Source organism: Xenopus laevis, chromosome 1L (assembly GCF_017654675.1).
Source record: "Xenopus laevis strain J_2021 chromosome 1L, Xenopus_laevis_v10.1, whole genome shotgun sequence".
Taxonomy (NCBI): domain Eukaryota; kingdom Metazoa; phylum Chordata; class Amphibia; order Anura; family Pipidae; genus Xenopus; species Xenopus laevis.
Window position 1 is genome coordinate 175,347,463 of NC_054371.1, and position 25,588 is coordinate 175,373,050.

At 39.3% G+C, this 25,588-nt stretch overlaps 1 protein-coding gene and 1 long non-coding RNA gene across 8 annotated transcripts in view; both read right to left on the minus strand.

Annotated features, from left to right (window-relative positions):
- Window positions 1-4,473: 4,473 nt before the first annotated feature.
- Window positions 4,474-9,461, minus strand: LOC121395056. 2 transcript variants are annotated; one of them, XR_005962220.1, is made up of 3 exons: window positions 8,408-9,461; window positions 6,772-6,911; window positions 4,474-5,084 (listed from the first exon to the last, which is right to left on the minus strand). It is a non-coding gene; the product is annotated as an uncharacterized LOC121395056 (long non-coding RNA). The 2 variants fall into 2 exon arrangements; XR_005962219.1 differs by lacking the exon at window positions 4,474-5,084 and having other exon boundaries at window positions 5,119-6,911.
- Window positions 9,462-9,467: 6 nt separating this feature from the next.
- Window positions 9,468-25,588, minus strand: part of ccdc62.L (coiled-coil domain containing 62 L homeolog) — a 41,511-nt gene continuing 25,390 nt past the window's right edge. For 2 of the 6 annotated variants that reach the window (XM_018248015.2, XM_018248007.2), the window contains exons 12-13: window positions 12,700-12,783; window positions 9,468-10,065 (exon numbers count right to left, since the gene is read on the minus strand). In XM_018248015.2, the coding sequence (XP_018103504.1) occupies window positions 12,712-12,783 (72 nt within the window). In that variant the 3' untranslated portion in view covers window positions 9,468-10,065; window positions 12,700-12,711. 6 annotated transcript variants of the gene reach the window in all.

The window sequence follows — 25,588 nt, forward strand, 5'->3', positions numbered from 1 at the left end:
AATTAGCATGTTCAGCTAGATTTAGTCATTCAATGTAGCCTCTGAAGTGCCAGCCATTGGGAACTAACAGCCAGGCTCTTGATTTCCTAACAAGCAAGCTTCAGTGAATCATCAGGCCTCCTTTGAGATATATTTGTTCTGCCTGGCTCCCCCTCCTCATGACTGTGCATCTTTCAAGGGGATGTGCGCCACAGTTTGGGAAACCCTGCATTAATCAAAAATTAATTAGAAATGCATTCCCTTGCATTTGTGTAATTAATAGACCTGAGATGGAGTATTACAACGGCATAGACGCAATGTGGGACTTTGAGTCTTGGCTGGAATTCATCTGATTTCCATGACACTGTTTCTGTAGTCAGGCAAACAGTGAGAATCATTGGACAGATAAATACTACTTTACTTTTAAAATGTAATATTATAACTTTAATTAAATGAATGCTTATTGTAAACTTGCTCAGAATTAAATTAAATCAAAGTAATAATTTAGGAACCCACTTGAGGGACACATTTATGCTGTCAGGGTTCAAGTACAATGTTAGGTTAATGCCACTCTGGGCTGTTTCTCAGTCTGTGTCTGCAGCCAGAGCCACTGTATTGGTCCAGGAATCAAAATTTATATGTTTCAATGCCAAAATCCCTTGCATCTGTACCCAGGCTGATGCAGTGGCTCCAAGAGTAGACACAGAAGACAGCAGATACAAGCAGAGGGGCTGTTTCTTGGCCTACACTTATTTGCAGGTCAAGAAACAGCCCAGTGTAGCATTAGCCTTATAGAGAAAATTATTCTAAACTTACCAACTCCAAGTTTGGACCAAAGAAGACCTACGTAAGCTCATTTGCAAACAATAGGTAAATGTGCAGCTGGGCAGTAACCCATACCAACCAGGTAGTGATTATACTTTATATATTCAGCTGGAGGAAGAATAACAAAATAAAAAATGTGATAGGTTGTCATAGGTTACTGCTTAGGTCCAGATTTCCCCCACTGTTTGCAAATGAGCCCTACTGATTACAGAATAATCCACTACAGGTATAGGATCCGTTATCTGGAAACCCGTTATCCAGAAAGCTCAGAATTTCAGGAAGACCATCTCCCATAAACTCCATTTTATACAAATAATCAAAATTTTTATTAACTTTTTCCTTTTTCTCTGTAATAATAAAATAGTACCTTGTACTTAATCCATACTAAGATATAATTAATCCTTATTGGAAGCAAAATCAGTCTATTGGGTTTATTTAATGTTTAAATGATTTTCGAGTAGACTTAAGGTATGAAGGTCCAAATTACGGAAAGATCTCTTATCCGGAAAAACCCCAGGTCTCGAACATTCTGAATAACAAGGTCCCATACCTGTACTGCACACTTCATTTTAGCAAAAATATTAGCTTCTAGAAATTGAAGCAGGCTTATTTTTACTTTAACTTCTATTTACTTAGCCATCTCCTTTATTAGGTATCGCAAACCGTTTTTGCATTTAAATCTTGGCTTTCCATCCATGCTAGTTTATTTGAATTTTCTAAAGTTTATATATGCACCTGTGGCATCATATTTGTATTTATATCGGAGGGGGCGGTCTCCTTCCACATCTTCTCTAACTTGTTCCTATACTGATTTATATTTATTTATACTGAAGCTAAATATTTTAGGTGTAACTGAGGAATAATGTTTACAAAATAAAAATAGCAGCCAGTAGTATAAAGTATATTTAAACAACCGATTTCCTTAAAAGGAATTTAAAATGCACTTTGTTCATGAGAATATTTTGGAAAATATTTAAGCTTTTATGTATTTGTCAGACTTAGAAATGAATTAAGCTTTGTAAACTGGGAAGCTGAATGCAGAAAATCTTTGTCTCTTGACACCTCCTACTAGTTTATTCTTAAAACAACAACAGTGCTATATTATATGGGATCTCAGAGCCCAACACTGACTAATTGGATTACTGTGGTGAGCTCAAAGCTTGAACTAAAGTTGTGTGCCTGTCAAGAGGATGTCCTGTAAGGTTTGGTAAAATCTTGGAACAATGGGCACAGAGACAGGCTACCTTGTCTGCACAACACAAATCCCAGTTGCTAGACTGAGCTCAAACCGCTAGATCTCAGCTGCTATTGTTTTGGCACCTTGTGCATAAATAGGAAATTATACATAAATAAAGGCTGTGATTTAAAAAACAAAAAACAGATGGTATGCTAGATACAATGCCTTTTTTCTGATGAAGCACTATGGAGTAAAGAACATGATGAGAATGTGAGAGCTGTGTGTTTCCTTTTATTGTTATAGCTGCTGTGTTTTTATTTCACAATGAATGCATTTCAAGCTTCTAATAAAGTGTGTGTGTATGTGTATACAGTATATATATATATATATATATATATATATATATATATATATATGTGTGTGTATATATATATATATATATATATATATATATATATATATATATATATATATATACTTTTTTCTTTATTCATCTGAAGTGCCTCCTTTTTTGTTTTAGTAAGGAGCCTGTAGATTAGGCTGTGCAAATTATGCAGCAATCTATATAAAGGGCCAGTCATCAGACTCATTTAAATATTTTGCAAAAATGTGTTTTTAAACAGTAAAGCACATGTACAGGTATGGGATCTGTTATCCAGAAAGCTTGCATATGATGTTTTCCTGATAAGGGGTCTTTCTGTAATTGAATCTCCATATTTTGTCTACTAAAAAAAAATTAATTAAACATTAAATAAACCCAAATAGGATTGTTATACTTCAAATAAGGATTAATTATATCTTAGTTGGTATCAAGTTCAAGATACTGTTGGCTTGTACACCTATTATGTAAAGCTGATCATCTTACATCCAGAGAATACTGTTTTTGTATGCAACTGTGCTTAGCCACTAGATGTCTTATAGCCAAAAAATGAACCAGATCTCTCCCTAGTTCTACAAGTAGGGTTGCCACCCGGCCGGTATTTTACCGGCAATGTAGCTGCCGGTAATTTGTAATACCTATAACAAAAGCCCTTGGCCCTCCGGCAGAAACTTACCTCTCCTTCATCTTCAGCCCCTCTCGCGATGGGGCCCGCCCCCTTTCGCATCACGACACACACAGCTCCGCCCCTTTTTACATCACAACCCACCCATTTACCTGTGGCCCCGCCCCTATTTACGTCACATCGTTACTGCCCCTATCACTGGCAATCTACAAGAGATTAAAAATAGACTTTGGTGGATGTTAGAAATGGAAACACTTACAGCTCTGCTGAATAATAATATGAAAACATTTGGGAAAGTTTGGAATGTATGGCTCTACAGATAGGGCATGTTTTGTGAAAGGATTTAAAACAACAAAACATGAGCTCAGCCCAATCTCTCCCATCCCTCCCTACCCCTGTTGCTGATTCCCCAACAAACACAGGGAACCTGAAAAGTGTTACATTTAGGTACTGTTTATTGACAAATGCAAGACACAGGAACAATACCAGTTTTTTCTTCATATTTTTTTTTTTTCCAATCGCCATTGGTGTATTTTTTCCCATTATGTTTGATAACTGCAACATTTGATACCAATGTAATGTTGGGGTCCCCGACCTTTTTTTACTCGTGAGCCACATTCAAATGTGAAAAGAGTCGGGGAGCAACACAAAAATACAAAAAGTCCCTGAGAATGCCATATAAGGGCTATGATTGGCTATTGGTGGCCCGTATGTGGATTGGCAGCCTACAGGAGTTTTTGCTTGGCAGTACACATGGTTTTTATGCAACTAACATTTGCTTCTAATCTTGGAATTTAAAAATAAACACCTGCTTTGAGACCACTGGGAGCAACATGTTGCTTATGAGTCACTGGTTGGGGATCACTGCTATAGAAGATGAACTTCCCATAATTTTAAGCTCCTTAGTTATGTTTCAAAGGGTTAAAATACTTTTAAAAACTCAGTGTGTTCAACACTCAACACAAGTCAGCTGTATGTATCCTGATTCATCCAGATCCAACGATCTATGACATTAAATATATATCTTCCACAAAGCTAAAACCCCATACCCTTTCTGTGTCCCCAACCAGCCCTTTGCTTAACATATTAGGCATTGACACAAATATTAAATGAAAGAAATACGCACAAAGCTACCAATACAGATGTTCAGTCAAATCATATAGGCCTGGCAATTGTGCATTGACTGGTCCATGTAACTGGAAACAAGTATAGGGTGCTTCTAAAGCTGGCCATAGACGCAAAGATCGGACTTCCCCATCTCCCGACCTGCCACTAACCATTCAGATCAAATAAAGTAGTAAAATAACAGATCGGCTGATGTTCTGGCCCTGACAGCAATCGTACGAAAGTTATGTCTGACAAAGCTGGTGACAGTCTCCCACTGAAAATCATCCAATCGGCAATACATGCAGAGATATTATTGGCAGCCGACAGAAATCTTTTAACTCGTCTGATCGACCAAACGACCGATCTCCGTGTCGGGACTCTCCACACACGGTCTGAAAATCGTACGAATCAAGGATTCGTACGATCGGATCTTTGTGTCTATGGCCAGCTTAAGGACAGGGCTGATGTATCATTAGTATTGCAGCACTACAGGAAAGCATAAATTCAACAATATTTATTTGGTGGGTTCAGCTGTCCTTTCAAATTTTGCCATGCTTATGTAATCATAAATCATTATAATATTATCATGTCATACTATAATATTATAATCATATAATATTCATAATCATATCATTATATAACAATCATATCCTAATCATGTCATATTATATAATGCATAAAGTCCTTAAGCAGGTGCATCATCACTCTTATGAGACCCTCCTCAACCAGGTGACCTGTTCCCCCAATTGCTGGGTCTGCTCCTCCTATTGTTACACCACTTACTATAAATGTCCCATCTTGAAATACAGATATATTGAAGGATGTAATGACATCTGCATTTGACTCACAGGTATGTGGGTAAGGTTCCCATCCATCCCAGTCCCCTGGGGACAGGCCTTTGATCCTCAAAGAAAATTGTCCCTGGGAAATGTTCTCATCCACCTACTCCAATCCTTCAAAGTCCTTGTCTTATTGAACGGTCTGCCCCACCACTGGCGATCAGAAAAACAAACTGTAACCTGCAGCTATTTTGATCTTTGGTACTTTTTTTTTTAAATGTCTTTATTTGCACCAAGAAAATACATAAATAAGACATGTCAAGACAATCATAAATATGGCTACATATATAAACTGGAGTATGCTTACACACATTCTTCAACCTACCCCAAAATCATACATTAATCATGGGGTGGTACTTAATATATAATGCTGAGAAAAGAATTGGGATTGTAGAGTCTGCAGAGATTCAACCATGAACCCTCAAGTGCCATCACTCCACTCAGTATTGTAACTTGAGAAGTGCACACTGCTTTGTCTTCTCCCCCGGCTGTTTTTGGCCACTTTTAACCTTTGCTATGCTGTCTAGACTCTTGCATAAATTCCATTCCTGTGGCTCAGCATTGTTAAGAACCAGAAATTCACATACTTAACTGGGTAAAAATATTTGAGGTGCACTAGTTCAGTTACTTTGCAAGCCAATCAGATAAATTATTATAGCATTGCTGCAGCTAAATGATGGCAGAGATGGAAATAAGAAAAGAAAAATAACGAAGCAAAGAAACAAAGTAGAGGAAAGCAATGGGCAGCAAAGAATAAATAAATACAAGGAACAGATACAGTAGTAAGAAAGGGAGGGGGTATAGTTGCCCTTTGTGTGTTGTTATACTGTGTACTGAGTTAGAGGAGAAGATTAAGAAAAGGGGGTAAAAAGAAAATTGGGCAGAGGAAAAGGAAGGATGAGTAGATGGAATGCTTCAGAAAATATAACGAAATGAGAGTTTTATAGAGAAAGCACAACAAATCAAAATAGAGAACACAATACTATGAAGGTGCAGAATTACATAAGGTAGGTAATCTCAGGAATAGGTAAGAGGAGGGGTAAATATGGAATCCCAAGAGCAGAAATAATGGCCATGTTCTTTTGTTTCCCCAGATTTTACTCTGGAACCTTAGCTGTGGGGCCAATAACTGGTCAGTTCACTATATGAGTTATCACCTACAGTACATGAAGTGAATTGGTGACAATATAAATAGCCAATGTTACTCTATAATAAGTAGTTCATGATAATAGTTTAAGTAATTAATTTGCTTAAGTCAGTGAATTCATTAGTGGTCAGTGGACTTTGCCCTAAATCTAAATCCTACACACATGCCTATCCCTGGTAATTACTATACTTTGTTATTGATTGATACATAAGATATGTAAATTAGTATAAATTACTATAGTTTTAAAGTAACTCTTTCTGTTTTTACATAAGTTTGCTCTACATGGCTGGCCCCTCATTTATTCAAAGTTAGAACTGGCCCCGGTCTACAGTCTAATCAATGGAAAATATGTAGTTTTATTTAGTTTGTCCTGTTTTATTGTATTGCTAACTGTAGCTAGATTTTCCATGGGACTGTATGGCAGGTAACTACCAAACACCCTTACTGCAGGAGTTTTGATTTTCTATAACCTCTACAATTAAAAGCCACCTCTACTCCCATATTCTTTATGTTTGATCTGTGCTTTGCTTGCCACGTGTCGGTTTCAGAACATGTCCCAGTTATTTCATTTCACTGAAGTTTACACCTTTTTTGTTTTCCGTAGCCATTATTCTTGTAGCAGTGCAGCTAAAGCTCCTAGTTTCAGTTGCTCAGCACTATATCGGCTTACATTCATTAACATATGAAACAGACCTGGTTTGTTGAATGAAGAACATTGAAATCAACACAGGAAAGTACGGCCAGGTTACATGCTAAGAGGGGCCTCAGGAAATTTTGACTTTCAGTAGGGTGGATCTAGTAGCAATGGTTCTGAATTCAGTTGCGGCATAGATCTGATACAAAAGGAAATCATGTTACTTTCTATAATACATGATTGTCTATTGGAAAGTTTAATCACATTCAGCATGTATGGTGTGTATGGTCCCAGCAGGCTATCTATCCTGCAGAAAAGCCTCTGGAGTGTGAGACAGTTTGTTGCTTTAGAGCAGTGGTCCCCAACCTTTTTTAACCCGTGAGCAACATGCAGATGTAAAAGGAGTTCAGGAGCAACACAAGAATGAATAATGGTCCTGGGGGTGCCAAATAAGGGCTGCAATTGGTCATTTGGTAGCCCCTATGTGGACTGGCAGCCTACAGGAGGTTCTGTTTGGCAGTACACGTGGTTTTTATGAAACAAAACATTGCCTCCAAGCCAGAATTCAAAAACAAGCTCCTGCTTTGAGGCCACTGGGAGCAACATCCAAGGAGTTGGAGAGCAACATGTTGCTCACGAGCCACTGGTTGGGGATCACTGCTTTAGAGTGACTATAACCAATGCAATGGTTAATTTTAATGGCACACTTTCTTTTTCATGGAATGTGCTCATTGCAAACATGCTCGGTCAGCAACGGTCACATTATTGTGCGAAGCTTGACACTAAAAAAAACCCAGCACAGCTGCTGACCTATAACAATACAATCTGAACTCTCTACAGGAAACCACAGTGTAATCTCCTGAAATTCCCCCACAGGGTACACAGGCCATACGCTAGAAATGGAATACGTTAGGAAATAAGGGAGGGGTGAAAGCAGTCACAAGTTTCCTAACATGAATAAACATTTTTCCAGTAAGGAGAGGACTGGGCTTACCCTCAAGATTCCCAATGGTACCACATAGGCCCGGACTGGCAATCTGTGGGTTCTGGCAAATGCCAGAGGGGCTGCTGTACGGCTCGGAAGCTGTCTGGGCCTCTGTGTACTTGGGATGACAGGGCCTATTTTGACTCCCACTCCAGGCCTGGTACCACACGATCATTTTGTACATATCCACACCCGAATCAATCCACCATGCTAGCAAAGAGCCTTAATAAACATTCACGTTTAATGAGAACCAATGCCACTTATGAACTTGGTCTATTCCAGTTAGGCTAATGACATGGGGCTGTTGCATCCCTTTCCAAATCAGCAGCCCTACTTATCAGGTCTGGACTGGGAGTCATAAAAGGTCATGGCATTTCAAGTACACAGAGGCCCAAACAGCCTCCCACATGCCCACTAAATAGTGAATGTCTATGGCATGTTACAGCAGCCCCTCTGGCATTTGCCAGAATCCACAGATTGCCAGCCCAGGCCTGGCTCTTACAAATGGATGTTACATGGATGTTCCTCTGCGGTGGCTCTTTACTGCATACCAAGTTTCCATGCAGCACAGTGAATATAAACACATAACAAATCATTGGCGGCGTTAGCTCATGCATTCCCTTGAGGTTTTTTGAATTTTTGAAAGAAATACAAGAAACAAAAAAACATGTGTGTTTTAAGCCCATAGATAGCTGGACAGCTTCACTTACCTTGTATTTTCTACCACACTGAATTCCCAGGATGCAGTGCATGTGCCATCTGCAGGGTGTTCTTGCACATGTACATCAAGTACTTTGCTCCACGAAGCAGCAAACTGCACATTCACAATATCTTCAATCTGCAAAAGGAAAGTATAAGAACCTGGAAAATAAGTTATGCCTGTGTCGGAAGAAAGTTTTAGGGCTGCTGAAAGAAGGAGCCAACCTTTGAATAAAAATGATTAATGTAGAAATCATTTCTAAATGTGCTATTTTTTAAAGTCCTCTTTCTGCAAGCTCGTGCAGCTATCAAGGGTTAATTCTGTACACTGGAGGTCTCTCTACTCAGTCAGATCAAAGTACTGAGCCCTGGAGGAAGGCAGCAGTGTCCCCTAGCCCTGCTCTGTGTTTGGACAGCTGCTGCTCCCTCCCTCACTCCAGTACCTTATCCCTGTCAAAAGGCAATATGGTATATCACAAAAAAAAACTGATCTGTGAATTTCTATCACTTTATTAGCCAAATACCCAGAAATACCACATTTTACTGTGGTTTCAGGGCTGGAACTAGGGGTAGGCAGAAGCCTCGGGTGCATAATCAAAAGGGGAGCAGTTTTATTAATATATCTATCCTTTTCTAACACCCTCATTTGTCTTCTTTCCTGTGCTGATATTCTACTTGATGTGTGTATAGGGTTGCCACCTGCCCGGTATTTTACCTGTCTGGCCGATAAAAATGAAGCTTGATCCCAATTTTATTAATAGGGAAAATGCATAAAAACATAGGAAGGCCAGTATTTTTTTTTCAAGAAAAGGTGGCAACACTATGTGTGTACCTTGTATGGAAGGAGATCAATCTGCTTAGTTCCACGGCTCTAACCAAATATCATGCCCACCCAAAGTAAAACCGTAGCAATGTTGGATGCAATCAGGTGATCTAGTTTTAGAAACGAGGTGATGGGGTCAAATGCTGAGACAGAATGGGGGGCAACCTTCACCTAGGAACGCAAGATTGCCAAGGTCCAGCACTGATGGCACTTCTTTGTGCCATGCAACAAAACATACCATAACCATGCCCAAATAAAAGATTTTATTGTGACTGCATGAATATCTTACAAGTCATAATATACTTTATAAAACAGCAATTTCAATGTCAATTAGCAGTGACACTGAAATTCCTATGAAAACTGTGAATAAACAGAAAACATTCAACTTTCTAAAGTACGATTCCGAGAATCCTGAAATGACCAACTGAAGGATTAGCACCCATGGCCTTTAAAGAAGAGCTGAAAACTATTTCAGGTTACAGACATGATTTTCATACTATACAGTATATATATGGTATTTATAACTCTAACATAAAGAAGCCATAAGGATGTTAGGAATTTCATGGTGGTTAGACTTGTACAAACACAGGATTAGAAGGCAGCGCCTGGGATGTTTCCACTTGTAGATCACACCACTATATACATTAAAAAATAAACATGTGCATACAATATAAAATGTAAGAAAGTAGAGTTTTGAATTATGATGTTTGTATTCCATCTTTTTTTTTTTTTTTTTTAAAGTCAAAATAACTACAAAAAACTTTGTATTATATTTATATGTTTAATTCTTTTGAACACTGTCTGGTAAATCGACTTCAGAAGAACCTTCTTTCACGTAGCAACCTGCTGGAAAGATAAAAAGGATTTTACTTTCAAGACTTCTCATCTCTCCATTTATCACAAAACATCCCCAATTAATAGACTAACCCCCATATGAAATACACACTTATGGGCAGATTTATCAAAGGTCGAGTTGTTTTTTCCACCAAAAATCTTTGAGTTTTTGAGGGTATTTTACAGTCAACTTCGAATTTTCTAGTTGAATAAACAAAAAAAATTCATTTTTTTTTAATATTTATTATATCCCGAAGATTGAAATAGCTCAAATCTGAAAATACACCATCTAAAACCTGTCAAGGTAATGTAGAAGTCAGTGGCAGAGGTCCCTTGAACCATTTGAAGATGTTAATAACCTTCATGATGTTCGAGGTTTTTTTTAGTGGGGTTTACTCAAAAAGTTGATCAATTCAAGCAATTCAAGTGTTTTCAGATTGTAAACCCCAAATTCACAGATTCAAGTTTTTTTATTTTCAAGTTCTTTCTTTAAGGAGAAGGAACGGTTAAAACTAAGCAAGCCTTATCAGAAAGGTCCACCTAAATATACCAGTTAACCCTCAAAGTAATGTTGCTCTGAGTCCCCTCTCAAAAGAAACACTGCATTTTTTCCCTTCTATTGTATACAAATGGACTTCTGCATCAGACTTCCTGCCTTCATCTTAAACCTCCTTGCCCTGGGCGTGAGCATGCTCAGTTTGCTCCTCTTCCCTCCCTTCTCTGCTGTAATCTGAGCCCAGAGCTATAAGTGAGCAGGGAGAGACTCAGGCAGGAATTGATGTTACACTAAGCAAATACTGCAGCTGGTGTACTAAACAAACGGGGAGCTTCTAGAGCTTTTTACTCAGGTATGGTAAAACATTCTACAAAATAAATATAGCATTCTAGCTTGCACTATGGCTAATCTATTGGCAATAAAATGCCTCCGTAGCTTTCCTTCTCCTTTAAAGGGATACTGTCATGGGAAAACATGTTTTTTTTCAAAAAGCATCAGTTAATAGTGCTGCTCCTGCAAAATTCTGCACTGAAATACATTTTTCAAAAGAGCAAACAGATTTTTTTATATTCAATTTTGAAATCTGACATGGGGCTAGACATATTGTCAGCTTCCCAGCTGCCCACAGTCATTTGACTTATGCTCTGATAAACTTTAGTCACTCTTTACTGCTGTACTGCAAGTTGGAGTGATATCACCCCCTCCCTTTCCGCCCTAAGCAGCCTAACAAAAGAACAATGGGAAGGTAACCAGATAGCAGCTCCCTAACACAAGATAACAGCTCCCTGGTAGATCTAAAAACAAGACTCAATAGTAAAAGCCAAGTCCCACTGAGACTGATTCAGTTACATAAAGTAGGAGAAATAACAGCCTGCCAGAAAGTAGTTCCATCGTAAAGTGCAAGCACAAGTCACATGACTGGGGCAGCTGGGAAACTGAAAATATGTCTAGTTCCATGTCAGATTTCAAAATTGAATATAAAAAAATCTGTTTGCTCTTTTGAGAATTAGATTTCGGTGCAGAAGTCTGTATTAACTGATGCATTTTGAAAAAACATGTTTTCACATGACAGCATCCCTTTAAATTAGAAAGCATTCGAGTTGTGAGTGCATTTGAGGTATAAAAAGCTCACAAAGCTCTAAAATTCGACCTTTGATAAATAACCACTAAGTTTGCCCAGGAGCAGTATGCCATAGCAACCAATAAGATGTTTTGCATTTAAACAGGTGACCAGTAAATGCTACCTGCTGATTGGTTGCAATGGGTGACTGCTTCTGGGCAAACAGTAATGATGTTCCCAATAGCCAATGCCAGTAAATAAAGTGCCCATACAGATAGCAGCAGCCTACTAGAACCTGTATGGGCCAAAAAGTATGCCCCCCTACCTGACCAACATTTGATTGGGAATCCGTCATATATTTATTGAGCAAATTGGAAAATCCCTTTCACCTCAGATAACTTTTTGATAACAAAAATCCTTCATCACAGGAAGCCACTATTGTTTCGTACTTAGCTAGGGATCGTCATGATTGAAAACTGTGAGTGTTATCCAGGACAAATCTTTCTTACTGGGCAAAAGCCACCATGCTTATTTCTGGTCACACCATGCATAGGCACAAATGGTCAAAAAGGCCACGAGTACAGCTTGCAGATCTCAGTAAATATTACTCTTTTACACCTTTTCTCTTTAGCATCCATTTGGTGATGTTCTAGGTGTCACTTACTGTTCACCTGCCACGAGTGAATATGGAGGTTCTAATTGTAACAGGAAGAATCATGGGAGTAAGATGCACAGCTCTGCCCATTTATTGGCTGATGTAGCCTAGCATGTATGCATGCCCTTGCTTGTGTGTGCACACAACTCAACCTTGAAAAAACAAGGAGTCAGGGTGGGAGTACAATAAAAACAGAGAATTTATAAGGCAGTTACTCATGTTTGTCACAATGCGGCCGCTGGAAAGCACATTTATATGGAAATGCATTCCAGTGTGAGTGGGAGCCATTATGATCATGCACTCTTGAAGGCAATAACAGCAAAGCAAGGCTGCACTGGAATGTTGCTTTGTCAGGTACGCAGACAAAATATAAAGCAAGGGGATGTTTATGAATGCAAAACTGCCTGCTGCTCTATTGTATTGTCATAAACACACCTACGTAAATGATCAAGAAAAACCTGACGATTTAGCTTCTTTGTCTGTGTCTTGGAGCTTTCTTTTCTCATGGGTGTCAGCTGCCTGTAAATACAGAAATAAAATTGACTCTTTTATTTTAGGATTTTGCTGCACAGTGGCTGCTAACAGTGGTTTGCTAGAATTAGGTTGCGTTGTATGCAGCACGTCTTTTTCGGAAAACAATTTGCTAGCCAGGTACAACATTTAGAGGCAAATTTTACGGAGTGATATGAATCCAATCCAAAAGTTTAGTGCCAAGTTTCTGAGCTTATGGCAACTAAGGACATCTTTGCACTGTTGCTGACCCACTAGCAATGCCTGCAGGATAACATTTTACGAAAACATTTTCTAGCATTATTGCCTTCTACCATGAGTTTATAAGTAATTTTTTGGGAGACACACAGTGTTAATATGATATAATATGATAAATGCAGATTTTGTTTTTCTTTTAAACAACAGGCAGAGCACATTTTCAATATGCTGCTTAAATACGAGGTATGTAGGTATATGTTATCTCTTTAATGACTTATTAGCTACCATTACTGTAAGCACCTGAACCCTCAAGTCTAATACCAGATTCTATGCAGCTACACAGCAACTGATTACCATCATCCTTAGGCAGACTGTTCTGTTGTACCACATACATTCTCAGCTACTGAGACATGTAGAATCTCTTAAAGGGGGTGTTCACCTTCCAAACACTTTTTTCAATGCAGTTGTTTTTAGATTTTTTCCCCTGAAATAAAGACTTTTTTAAAATTAATTTCCATTATTTATTGTTTACTGTTTTTCCAAAATCTAAGTTTAAAGTTGAATGTCCCTGTCTCTGGTGTTTCAGTCTGGCAGCTCAGTAATTCAGGTGCAGACTCTAAACTGATACAATTTTGCAACATTTAGTTGATACATTTCTCAGCAGCATCTCTGGAGTATTAGTAACTATTGTATCAATTCCAACAGCTGCCTGTAATGAAACCCAGAGATTCTGCTCAGCAGGGACAAAGATAAGAAATGTATCAACTAAATGTATCAATTTAGAATAGTTTACAGGGTCGGCGACCCCCCTCCCAGAGCTGCTTCAGAAAGTGAAAAACTACACTTTACACTTCAATATTAGAAAAAGGTGACACATAGAAAATAGAAAGTCATTGGAAAAAGTAGTTATTTCAGGCCACTAAACCATTTCATGTACACAAATGATGATACAGTGCTGGTCTAACACATTCACTCTTCAATTTTTATTAGTTTTCCTGCTACACCACATTGGGTTAGTTAGACCAGAACCACTAGGCCTTTCACCCCTACCACGTTCCTGAGGAAGCCTGAAAAAGTGAAAGGCACCGTGGGTGTATCTATTATATACTCAGGTACTTGTGTAAAATGTGACTTTTGACAAATGCTTGACTAACTTTGGAGTCAGTGATTCATCTTGTGTGGTCTATTTTAATATGTCCGTGTTTTATTTTGAGATGTATGCATTAAGATTAAAAAAAAGTTTTTTAGTAATTTTCTTTGCCATGTCCGTGCATTCTCTTTTCTGGTTTATCAGGGCACAAGTCACATGACTTGGGGCAGCTGGGAAATTGACAAAATGTCTAGCCCCATGTCAGATTTCAAAATTGAATATAAAAAAAATCTGTTTGTTTTTTTGAGAAATGGATTTCAGTGCAGAATTCTGCTGGAGCAGCAATATTAACTGATTAATTTTGAAAAAAAATGTTTTTTCCCATGACAGTATCCCTTTAAATATAACATCAAACATAGGGGAAAATAATGTATAGCTGCCCTGAAATGGGGAAAGTTCACAAATGGACAATACAGTGTTACCAATGTATGGCATTTCTTCTTTCGCTGTTGACTATGTGAAGCAGAAATGTTTCGAGTCTAATTTACCTCCATCATAACAGAACATGAATATGCTTTACAATAGGGATGCAGGGAGGTGTCATCGACAGCATTTAAGCTAAAGCATGTTTCACATTCCTGCTTTCCAGAATTCTCCCAGACTAACACTAGTTATTGTATTAGCGTTGGTGTATTTTTAGTTGCTAGTAAGAACAAATGTTCCACCCAAACAGTAATCAGAGATATGATGATATAAACACCTCACCATATACTGCAGCTACAACTGGCAATAGGTGACGCAGCATTCAGATCCAGCCCTGGGCTAATGGTATCAAAGTGAGCATAAAAAATTACATAGAAGTTTAAAGCTGTTCCTTGGGATCACATTGAAGGGCAACCTTTTTAATAACTTATACAGTAGCCCATTCACAGAAGCATCTTTATGCAAAACTGTATGTTATGTTAGGTGGGAATTAGAGCCTCATTTTTTATGGATGTGTCTGAATCTCTGCCACAAAATTGTAGCCTTTATTTCTCCCCCCCCCCAAAAATAGAGAGGCCAAGTAAGGGTGAGGGCACACGTGAAGATTCAGGGAGATTTAGTCACCCAGCGGCAAATCACCTCTTCTTCGGGCAACTAATCCCCCTTGAAAAGCCTTCCCACCGGCTAGAATCTAAATCGCCGGTGGGATGGCACTCGGAGTGCTTCATTTTCCAAAGTCGCTCAAAGTTTCCTCGTGAGGCTACTTTGGGCGACTTCAGAAAACGAAGCACTCCGGTTGCCATCCCGCCGGCGATTTAGATTCTAGCTGGCAAGAAGGCTTTTCGGGAGTTTAGTCGCCGGGCGACTAAATCTCCCTGAATCTTAGTGTTTGTCCTTACCCTAAAAGGGAATATTGTGTTGCCAATGAGTTAATTGTGTTAATCTCCCCGAATCTTAGTGTTTGCCCTTACCCTAAGGGTAAGGACACACAAGAAGATTTGTCACCCACGGTTTTAAAAAGCGAGTCTCTGCTACAAGACGATCGTCTTTTTGGCACAGAAGATTTTGAGCCACTTTTGACACAAATCGATTTGTATCTCATGGTTCGTTGCGTTACTTGCTCATCCCAAGCAGGAAACGGAAGTAGTACTGGCCTCTGAGTTGTCTTCAGCGTGTTGTCTCCACGTCTTCATTATGGAACATGAGCTGGCAGTTTTATTCATGCTTATATACTTATATTATTATTTGCTATTTAATGAGAAACAAGAAAGCGCAGCTGCTAGAAAATATTGGGTACTTCCCATAACAAATCAGCGGCTAAAGAGTGGACAGTTTCATGTTCTATACTGTGAACTTCGCAGTTATCCCGAAAAATTCCAAACGTTTTTTCAAATGTCGACATCAAGCTTTGATGAGCTGCTGACCATTTTAAAGCCAGGTCTGTGACGTCGTGCCCACACATTGATGGGGGATCCGATTTTACCAGAGGAACGACTGTGCCTAAACACAAGGTTTGTGTGTGTTATTTTTATGTATGTGGGCATTTTAGAATAATACAGGCCCTTTATTTTTTTGAAACATAGATGTATGTATGCTGGTATGGGCACGCGTCTGGTATGTGGGCATTACAGGTATATATAATTCTAACATGCCCAGATACACACATTTATACATAAATTATATATTCTCACACACACACACGATGGAGAGTGGGGGTAGAGGGAGAGAGAAAAGAGCAAGTAAGCACTGAGATCATATACTGATAGGAGGAGGGGGGACAAAGCACTGCGTATCTTGACAGCGCTATATAAATAAATGATGATGACTCTGCCCATTGCCCAGTTAGTAATAATAATATGACAATAAGTGTATTTAATATCCAGGTGTCCCTTTGAATATTTGAATGAATGTACATCAATTGAACCCTTCACGCAGAAACAACTATAGCAAAAATCTTAGTATAAATAGAATATGTATATAATTGGCGCAGGCGACAAGTCGAGGCGACACGGTGCAGCGCAACGTCACATTACATACCCGCATTTATGGGTGGTGCGTCATGTACTCAGCGTCATTACACAATCTGTTATTTAAGATGGTGGGTTTTAACTCCCTAAGTGATGAGCAGGCCTGGGATAGAGCAAGTTTTCTGTATGCAGAAAACTATGATGCTGTTCCTGTTTGGATGTCCCAAAAAAGGGCACACAAAGGCTGCGGAAAAGGCTAAGGCGGAAGCACGGGGTGCATTTCACCCAGGCACTTTTCTGATGACTATATATATATATATATATATATATATATATATATATAATCCAAGTGCAACAATGCATAGATGACTTTTTCAATGAAACTTAATAGTAACAATGCAATTTATTGAATTGCATGTACAAATCTATGTCATCTACCAAAGCTTACAAATTTATACCTCCTGTTGTTTCCACTCCACTGAGTGAACAAAACCAGAGACAAATGTAATTTTAAATACAAATGTTTATTACTTGTATTGTTACAAATTTAAAGAAATAAAAACAAACAATGCAATTTATTACATATCGGTTGGCAAGAAGAAGAACGTCCTTAGAAGTAAAGTGACGAGGAAGGATGGGATCATGGCCGGCTGGTAATGGAAGTCAAGGCACTAAAAGAAAGGGTTCTGACCCTTGAAAAAAATAAATAAATACATTTGTGTATATAGCTAATATTCTGTACATGTACATAGTTTTTTTTATGTTTATTAAACAGTAATGAAGAGGAAGAATACAGTTTAAGTATAAAATAACTTTTTATTATTATAATTTATGTAAAAAACAACATTTAGTGCCACCATCACAAACATAAGCCCCCCAAAGTGCATATTTTCCAACCCCCCCAACAACATTATACAACAAGTGCAAAGTATCAAAATTAAACATTATACAGCAAGAACAAAATCAAATAAAACGGTGTAAAATATATAAATTAAAAGTCCATGAGGGAATTTTGTGAAGGGTACTGATATGGGTTCCAAGAGTTTCCTGGTGCTTGTGGCATTGGGTAATGGTGAGGTGGAGGTGCTACAGGAATGTTGGGTGGTTGAGCACCACTTGGGTTTGTTTGCGGCACAAATCTGTGTACAAGTTTCATGATCTCTACTTGTAGTACTTGTCTTTGTGGCTGTGGAATCAACATAAATGTGGGCAGTAACCCAGAGAAAAAGGAAGATTCTGGAGTCTCCTCATGTAGGCCACTGCGTTTAGGAGCCTCTCTGGCAGATAGTGAGATCATGTCTCTGACATCACCTGATGCAGTTTCAAAGTTATTCCTTTTTCTTTTGGCCGGCTGCTTGGTGTGAGCCTGAGAGGGTTGATGGGAAGGTTCAGTGCTGCTGGTACTGGTACTAGGGCTGTCAGATGATGATGTTTCACCTACATTTTCTCTATCCACATCTCCATCCTGTTCCTCAGTTTCTATATTGTCAGAAGTTCTAACAGAAAAAAAATTAAACATTAACCCTTTAAGTGCCAGCAGAATTTCACATTTTGGTTACGCGAAATGCCAGCCGTTTTTAAGCATTTTGTGCTCTCTCACTTTAGGGGCATTTTCTGAGGGGAAACCTATAGTTTACCTAGGAAAACTATACATTGTTTTTTTTGGTAGAAACTGAGCTTTCTAAATCTGCCTGAGTTTTCATGTATTTCCACCTGTGCAAAAAAATTTATAGTGCTAAATACCAAAAAAAAAATGAAAAATTACCATTTTTCATCGTATATCAATTTATACCAGAAAAATATTTCATTTTACAGATGAAAATCCAACTGATTTGGAAAGCCTTATGTCTCTCGAACGTGCCAATACCAGATATGTATAGTTTTAGGGAGATTTAGGACTTCTGTACAGCAAAAACTCCCGGCAGTATATTACTGAATTTTGAAAGCACTAAGGCAGAAAACGGCATGCTTTAGATTCCAAGGCAAAAAATCCTGAAACCATAGGTTTACCCCAGAAAATCATACATTTTTGAAAAGTACACATTCTGCCGATTACAAAATGGGTAACTATGTCTCTCTACTCCCAACTACCAAACAGAAAAGCTTGTCTGAACATAGCGGTTTTTCAAAATAAAATTCAAAATTTTGAAAAATCATTTCAAAGGTTTTATTTTGCTGCTCCGCATATCCCAAACTATATTAGGTACCAAGAAAAAGCACCTGCAATATGATTGCCAGGGGCCCACTGAACAGTTTGATACCCATTATGCATAGGTTTACCAAAGTATCTGGCATTTAGAGACACCAATATGAAGTTAGCACATCCAAATTGTTCAGGACTTTACTTCAGCTACTGAGAAATCAACACATTGACTGCATTTTTTGTGGGGTAAAAACACAGAAATATATATTTACCCCCCAAACCCATATATTTTTGGAAAGTACACATTCTACAGAATCTAAAATGGGTACCCATGCCTTTCTGCTCCAAACTACTGAGTCACAAGGCTTTCCCAAAATTGTCGGTTTTGGTGAAATATCTGAAAATTGCCTCAAACCTTCAACTTCCCAGCACCATATCACCCATGTATCATTACGTACTAAGAAAAATCACCCTAAATATGATTGCCAGGGTTCCTCTGAACATTTTGGTGGCCATTGTTCATAAGGTTACCAAAGTATCTGGCATTTAGAGGCCCCAAAATGAAGTTAGCGCATACAAACAGTCCCGTGGGTAACTTCAGCTAATGAAAAATCAACACATTGACTGCATTTTTGTGGGGTAAAAACACAGAAATATATGTTTACCCCCCAAAACCCATATATTTTTGGAAAGTACACATTCTACCGAATCTAAAATGGGTACCCATGCCTTTCTGGTCCAAACTACTGAGTCGCAAGGCTTTCCCACAATTGTCGGTTTTGGTGAAATATCTGAAAATTGCCTCAAAGCTTCAACTTCTCAGCACCATATCACCCATGTATCGTTACGCACCAAGAAAAAACACCCTAAATATGATTGCCAGGGTTCCTCCAAACAGTTTGGTGGCCATTGTTCATAGGTTTACCAAAGTATCTGGCAGTTAGAGGCCTCAAAATGAAGTTAGCGCATACAAATAGTCCTGTGGGTAACTTCATCTAATGAGAAATCAACACATTGACTGCATTTTTGTGGGGTAAAAACACAGAAATATATGTTTACCCCCCAAACCCATATATTTTTGGAAAGTACACATTCTACTGAATCTAAAATGGGTACCCATACCTTTCTGCTCCAAACTACTGAGTCGCAAGGCTTTCCCAAAATTGTCGGTTTTGGTGAAATATCTGAAAATTGCCTCAAACCTTCAACTTCCCAGCACCATATCACCCATGTATCATTATGTATCACAAAAAAGCACCCAAATTGTGATTGCCAGGGGTCCTCCAAACAGTTTGGTGCCCACTGTGCATAGGTTTACCAAAGTATCTGGCATTTAGAGGCCCCAAAATGAATTTAGCGCATACAAATTGTCCTGTGGGTAACTTCATCTAATGAAAAATCAACACATTGACTGCATTTTTGTGGGGTAAAAACACATAAATATATGTTTACCCCCCAAAACCCATATATTTTTGGAAAGTACACATTCTACAGAATCTAAAATGGGTACCCATGCCTTTCTGCTCCAAACTACTGAGTCGCAAGGCTTTCCCACAATTGTCGGTTTTGGTGAAATATCTGAAAATTGCCTCAAAGCTTTAACTTCTCAGCACCATATCACCCATGTATCGTTACGCACCAAAAAAAAGCACCCTAAATATGATTGCCAGGGTTCCTCCGAACAGTTTGGTGGCCATTGTTCATAGGTGTACCAAAGTATCTGGCAGTTAGAGGCCCCAAAATGAAGTTAGCGCATACAAATAGTCCTGTGGGTAACTTCAGCTAATGAAAGATCAACACATTGACTGCATTTTTGTGGGGTAAAAACACAGAAATATATGTTTACCCCCCAAACCCATACATTTTTGGAAAGTACACATTCTACAGAATCTAAAATGGGTACCCATGCCTTATTGCTCCAAACTACTGAGTCGCAAGGCTTTCCCAAAATTGATGGTTTTTGTGAAATATCTGAAAATTGCCTCAATGCTTCAACTTTCCAGCATCATATCGCCCATGTATCATTACGTATCACAAAAAAGCACCCAAATTGTGATTGCCAGGGGTCCTCCAAACAGTTTGGTGCCCACTGTTTACCAAAGTATATGGCATTTAGAGGCCCCAAAATGAAGTTAGCACATACAAATTGTCCTGTGGGTAACTTCAGCTAATGAAAAATCAACACATTGACTGCATTTTTGTGGGGTAAAAACACAGAAATATATGTTTACCCCCCAAACCCATATATTTTTGGAAAGTACACATTATACAGAATCTAAAATGGGTACCCATGCCTTTCTGCCCCAAACTACTGAGTCGCAAGGCTTTGCCAAATTTGGCGGTTTTGGTAAAATATTCTGAAAATTGCCTCAAAGCTTCAACTTTCCAGCATCGTATTGTCCATGTATCATTACCAGCATAAAGCATCCTAAATATAAACATAGGGGTCTACTAAACAGTTTGATGCCCAATGTGCATAGATATACCAAACTATGTGGCGCACAGAGACCCCCAAATGACAATAGTGTATATACATTTTCACGGCTGACGCGCTGGCTGCTGCAATATAACCACCCGGTGTGTGTATTATGCGACATTAGACCACCTAACAGTACAGAGACCCCAGAAAACCATATATTTTCAGAAAGTACACATTCTGACGAATCCAATATGGGTAAATATGTGTTCCTACTGCAAACTGTCAAACTGCAAAGCAATGCTGAACGTAATGGTTTTTATCAAATTTCTGAAAATCGTCACAAAGCTTGAATTTTACCCCATTATATGCCCCACATTTCGTAACTTATCAGCATAAAATATCCTAAATATGAGTGCATGGGGTCTACTGAACACTTTGATGCCCAATATGCATAGATATACCAAACTATGTGGCGCACAGAGACCCCCAAATGACAATAGTGTATATACATTTTCACGGCTGACGCGCTGGCTGCTGCAATATAACCACCCGGTGTGTGTATTATGTGACATTAGACCACCTAACAGTACAGAGACCCCAGAAAACCATATATTTTCAGAAAGTACACATTTTGACGAATCCAATATGGGTAAATAAGTGTTTCTACTGCAAACTGCCAAACTGCAAAACAATGCTGAACATAACGGTTTTTATCAAATTTCTGAAAATCGTCACAAAGCTTGAATTTTACCCCATTATATGCCCCACATTTCGTAGCTTATCAGCATAAAACATCCTAAATATGAGCGCCAGGGGTCTACTGAACACTTTGATGCCCAATATGCATAGATATACCAAAGTATTTGGCGCACAGAGACCCCCAAATGACAATATGTATAGACATTTTCACAGCTGACGCGCTGGCTGCTGCAATATAAGCACCTGGTGTGTGTATTATGCGACATTAGACCCCCCCTAACAGTACAGAGACCCCAGAAAACCATATATTTTCAGAAAGTACACATTCTGACGAATCCAAAATGGGTAAATAAGTGTTTCTACTGCAAACTGCCAAACTGCAAAGCAATGCTGAACATAACGGTTTTTATCAAATTTCTGAAAATCGTCACAAAGCTTGAATTTTACCCCATTATGTGCCCCACATTTCGTAACGTATCAGCATAAAACATCCTAAATATGAACGACAGGGGTCTACTGAACACTTTGATGCCCAATATGCATAGATATACCAAACTATGTGGCGTACAGAGACCCACAAATGGATATATAGTAGATAAAATTTACATAGGCAAAACAAACTAACACAGAACAGTGTGAAATGCAAATAAATCACCAAAAACTAATAAAACCACAAAAATCAATGCTTTTTTTTTTCACACTAGTGTAATCGGCCACCAGAATTACCGTTTGAATATTTTAGCTGGGCCAAATCGATTATACGGACAGAAACAAGTGAACAACACAAATGCAGAGCTGAAAATGCAATAAAATGGCTAAAAATTCAATAAAATGGCTAAAAATGCACCAAAATACCCAAAATTGCAATATAACCACCAAAATAACATACAAAAGCTATTGCACAGTACGGTTAGCGAATACGCTATTCGGAACGGCAATAAAACATTTTTTTTAGCCCAAAAAGAGACGATGCGATAAAAAAAAAAAAAAAAAAGCCACAAAGCCATATATGTACATATGCGTGTGCACAACGGGTAAATTGCATGTTATTTGCACGTGTGCGCGTGTGCAAGTGTACATGGGTTCTGTGAGTGTGTGTGACCCCCCCAATCCCCAAAAATCTATGTGTGAGTGTGTGTAAGTGTGAATGTAAATGTATATTACTGTAATAAGTGTGTGTTGGTGTGTTTGTGTGTTTTTGTGTGTGTAAATGTTACACTTACCTGGGGTAGATGCTTCAGATCGTTGATAAAGGGTCCCACGCAGCAGATCTCCAGCTCCAACGGTCAGCAGCCATGGGGGGGCGGAGCTGGGCGGAAGTGCAGTGCAGGCAGCAGCAGGACGCATAGGAAACGCGTCCCTGCTGCTGCTTTGGGGCCCCTGGGCGATCGTGCCCCAGGGGCCACACGATCCCCTGCTCTGCTCGTTGTCTAGGGGCAGGGGATCGTGAAGGAACGGAGCGAGCGGCTCTAACAGCCGCTCCTAAACCCGGAAGTGCTGCAGAACGTAGAATCTACGATCTGTGGCACTTTGGTCCTTTGATCCACAGAACGTAGATTCTAGGTTCTGTGGCACTTAAAGGGTTAAACAATAAAACAAGGAATTGTTTCCATACATACATACATTTTTGGTATGCCATTAGTTATCCCTCAGCATTGTCATATTAGAAAAACAGTGCAACTACAGAGATATGTTGGTACAAAAAGCACAAGCGTTCATCCCCACCCTTGCCCCACCCCCAATCAAAACAAATGGAGGATTGCTTTTTGGTTTTGCATTCTACATGGTAAGTACAACATAGCTGTAAAATTATAGTATAGCATAAAAATAATCCAAATAATCAAATTACGAAACTGCATTATTAACACTTACTATCTTTTAGTAAAAGTGGGGACTAGAAAATGCAGCCTGTCTGCATAAATATATTTTTTTTCTCTTTGTGGGTGATGCACCGCTATGTGAATCTGTCTTCTGTAAAGAAACTTCCCTATAGAAGCAATCTCTGATGTGCTTCCACCTTAGTTGAATTTCTTTGGCTGTAAAAAAAAAAAAAAAAAAAAAATGTAAATATTGTTACAACGTGTACTCACAGACTAAATGCAACATGTGTCACAAGACAAAAAGGACTGTTCTGAGCCAGGCCTGGGAATCAACATAGACCCTGCCATTTCAGGTACACAGAGGCCCCAAAAGCCCCCCACCAGCCCACTAAATGATGACTGTCTATTGCACCACACATAGGGTAAGTAAACCACCCCCCCAACACACACAAATGGTATATCTACCCCCCACACACTATAATGAAAAAAAACCTGAATGATGGCAAACACTTACCTTTCTTGTTCTTTTCATCCTCTGAAAGAGACTCCCACCTCATCCCAGAGATGCTCCCTAGTTTGCTTATTATGATATGCCGTCATGTCGGTCATGTATAGAGCTGGCCGTTCCTCAATCAGTTCAATAAGCCTGTCTGTGTCAAAAAAGTGCTTCAAAAAGTGCATTTTGTTGAGCGTGTTGTCTCAGTGTGTTGTCTCTGCGTCTTCCCTCGTGCGTTTGAAAGAATGGTGTTCCCGCCGCTACCTTTACTGGCGTCCTTATGTGCTCGCGTAAGAATTTGAATACTATCGCGGCTACTTATCTGTATGTGTCTGCGCATCTAGGAGATTTCAGTACTTTTCTATGTACGTGCTATTTCTGACAAATCGCTCAAAAAAGGGTCTCAGTGCGTTTTGGAGCTACAGGCGATTCCAAATCGCGCTGTGTACTTAGTAGCTGGCGTCTTTCATTTGGTTGTGTGTTGAGACAAAACGATCGCAGCGACTCGCTTTTTAAAAAAGCAGGTGACAAATCTTCCCGTGTGTCCTTACCCTAAAAGGGCATATTGTGTTGCCAATGAGTTAATTGTGTTAAATCAACATGGCTGTTGCCTGCATGTTTACCTACTGTAAAATACCTTAACTGCACAAACAACCATGTTCTCTCTTCTCTCCCTGCACTAGCCACGCCTGGCCAATTACTCTGCCTTAAGTACATTATAGTATCATGTACTATGTCTGTAACTTTATATTCATCAGAGGGAACTCAATGGCTCTCGATTCAATTTAATGGTATTTTTAAGAAGAACATTTTTCAAAGGATTTAAAAACAGTTTGAGTAAACAGAGAGCTGCTTTTGTTTAGCACTAACTGTAGCAGCAAACTAAGTGTGCCGTATCACATTTATCTGGGCATAGATATACAAGGTTACCAAACAAGAGGATCTTCAAAGCACTGCGTATCTTGACAGCAATAAATGATGATCTTTACCAGATTTGGCCACCAACATGCTAGGCCAAAGTGGAATAATATGACAGTTTGGCCCGAGGGTCAATGATCATATAATAATGGGGGCCTAGGCAGACCAGTTGGGAGAGGACCAAATCACTGTGCTGACCCAATGGGATTTTCAAACCTGCCAAAAAGATATCAGTCAAGCAGGCTGTCAGAAAAACCCCCATACACAGGCCAATAAGCTGGCAAATCAGGCTGAAGGGACTGTAGTGGCAGCCCCCTGGGCCCCCAAGCCACAAAACACCCTCTAACTCCCTAGCCGCAACCCTACTCTGACCCCCCCATCCCAACCGTAACCCCACTCCGCCCCCCATCCCAACTGCAACCCTTCTCCAGCCCCTCCATCTCAACCATAACCCCCACCTGACCCCTCCGGGCTTACCTATTGCTTCATGCGGCAGCAACCAGGGCCAGGGAGGGAGGTAGGGAAAGCGGCAGTGATTCAAGTAGGAAGCGAGTCTGGTCCGGCAGGGCCCACGAGAGCCT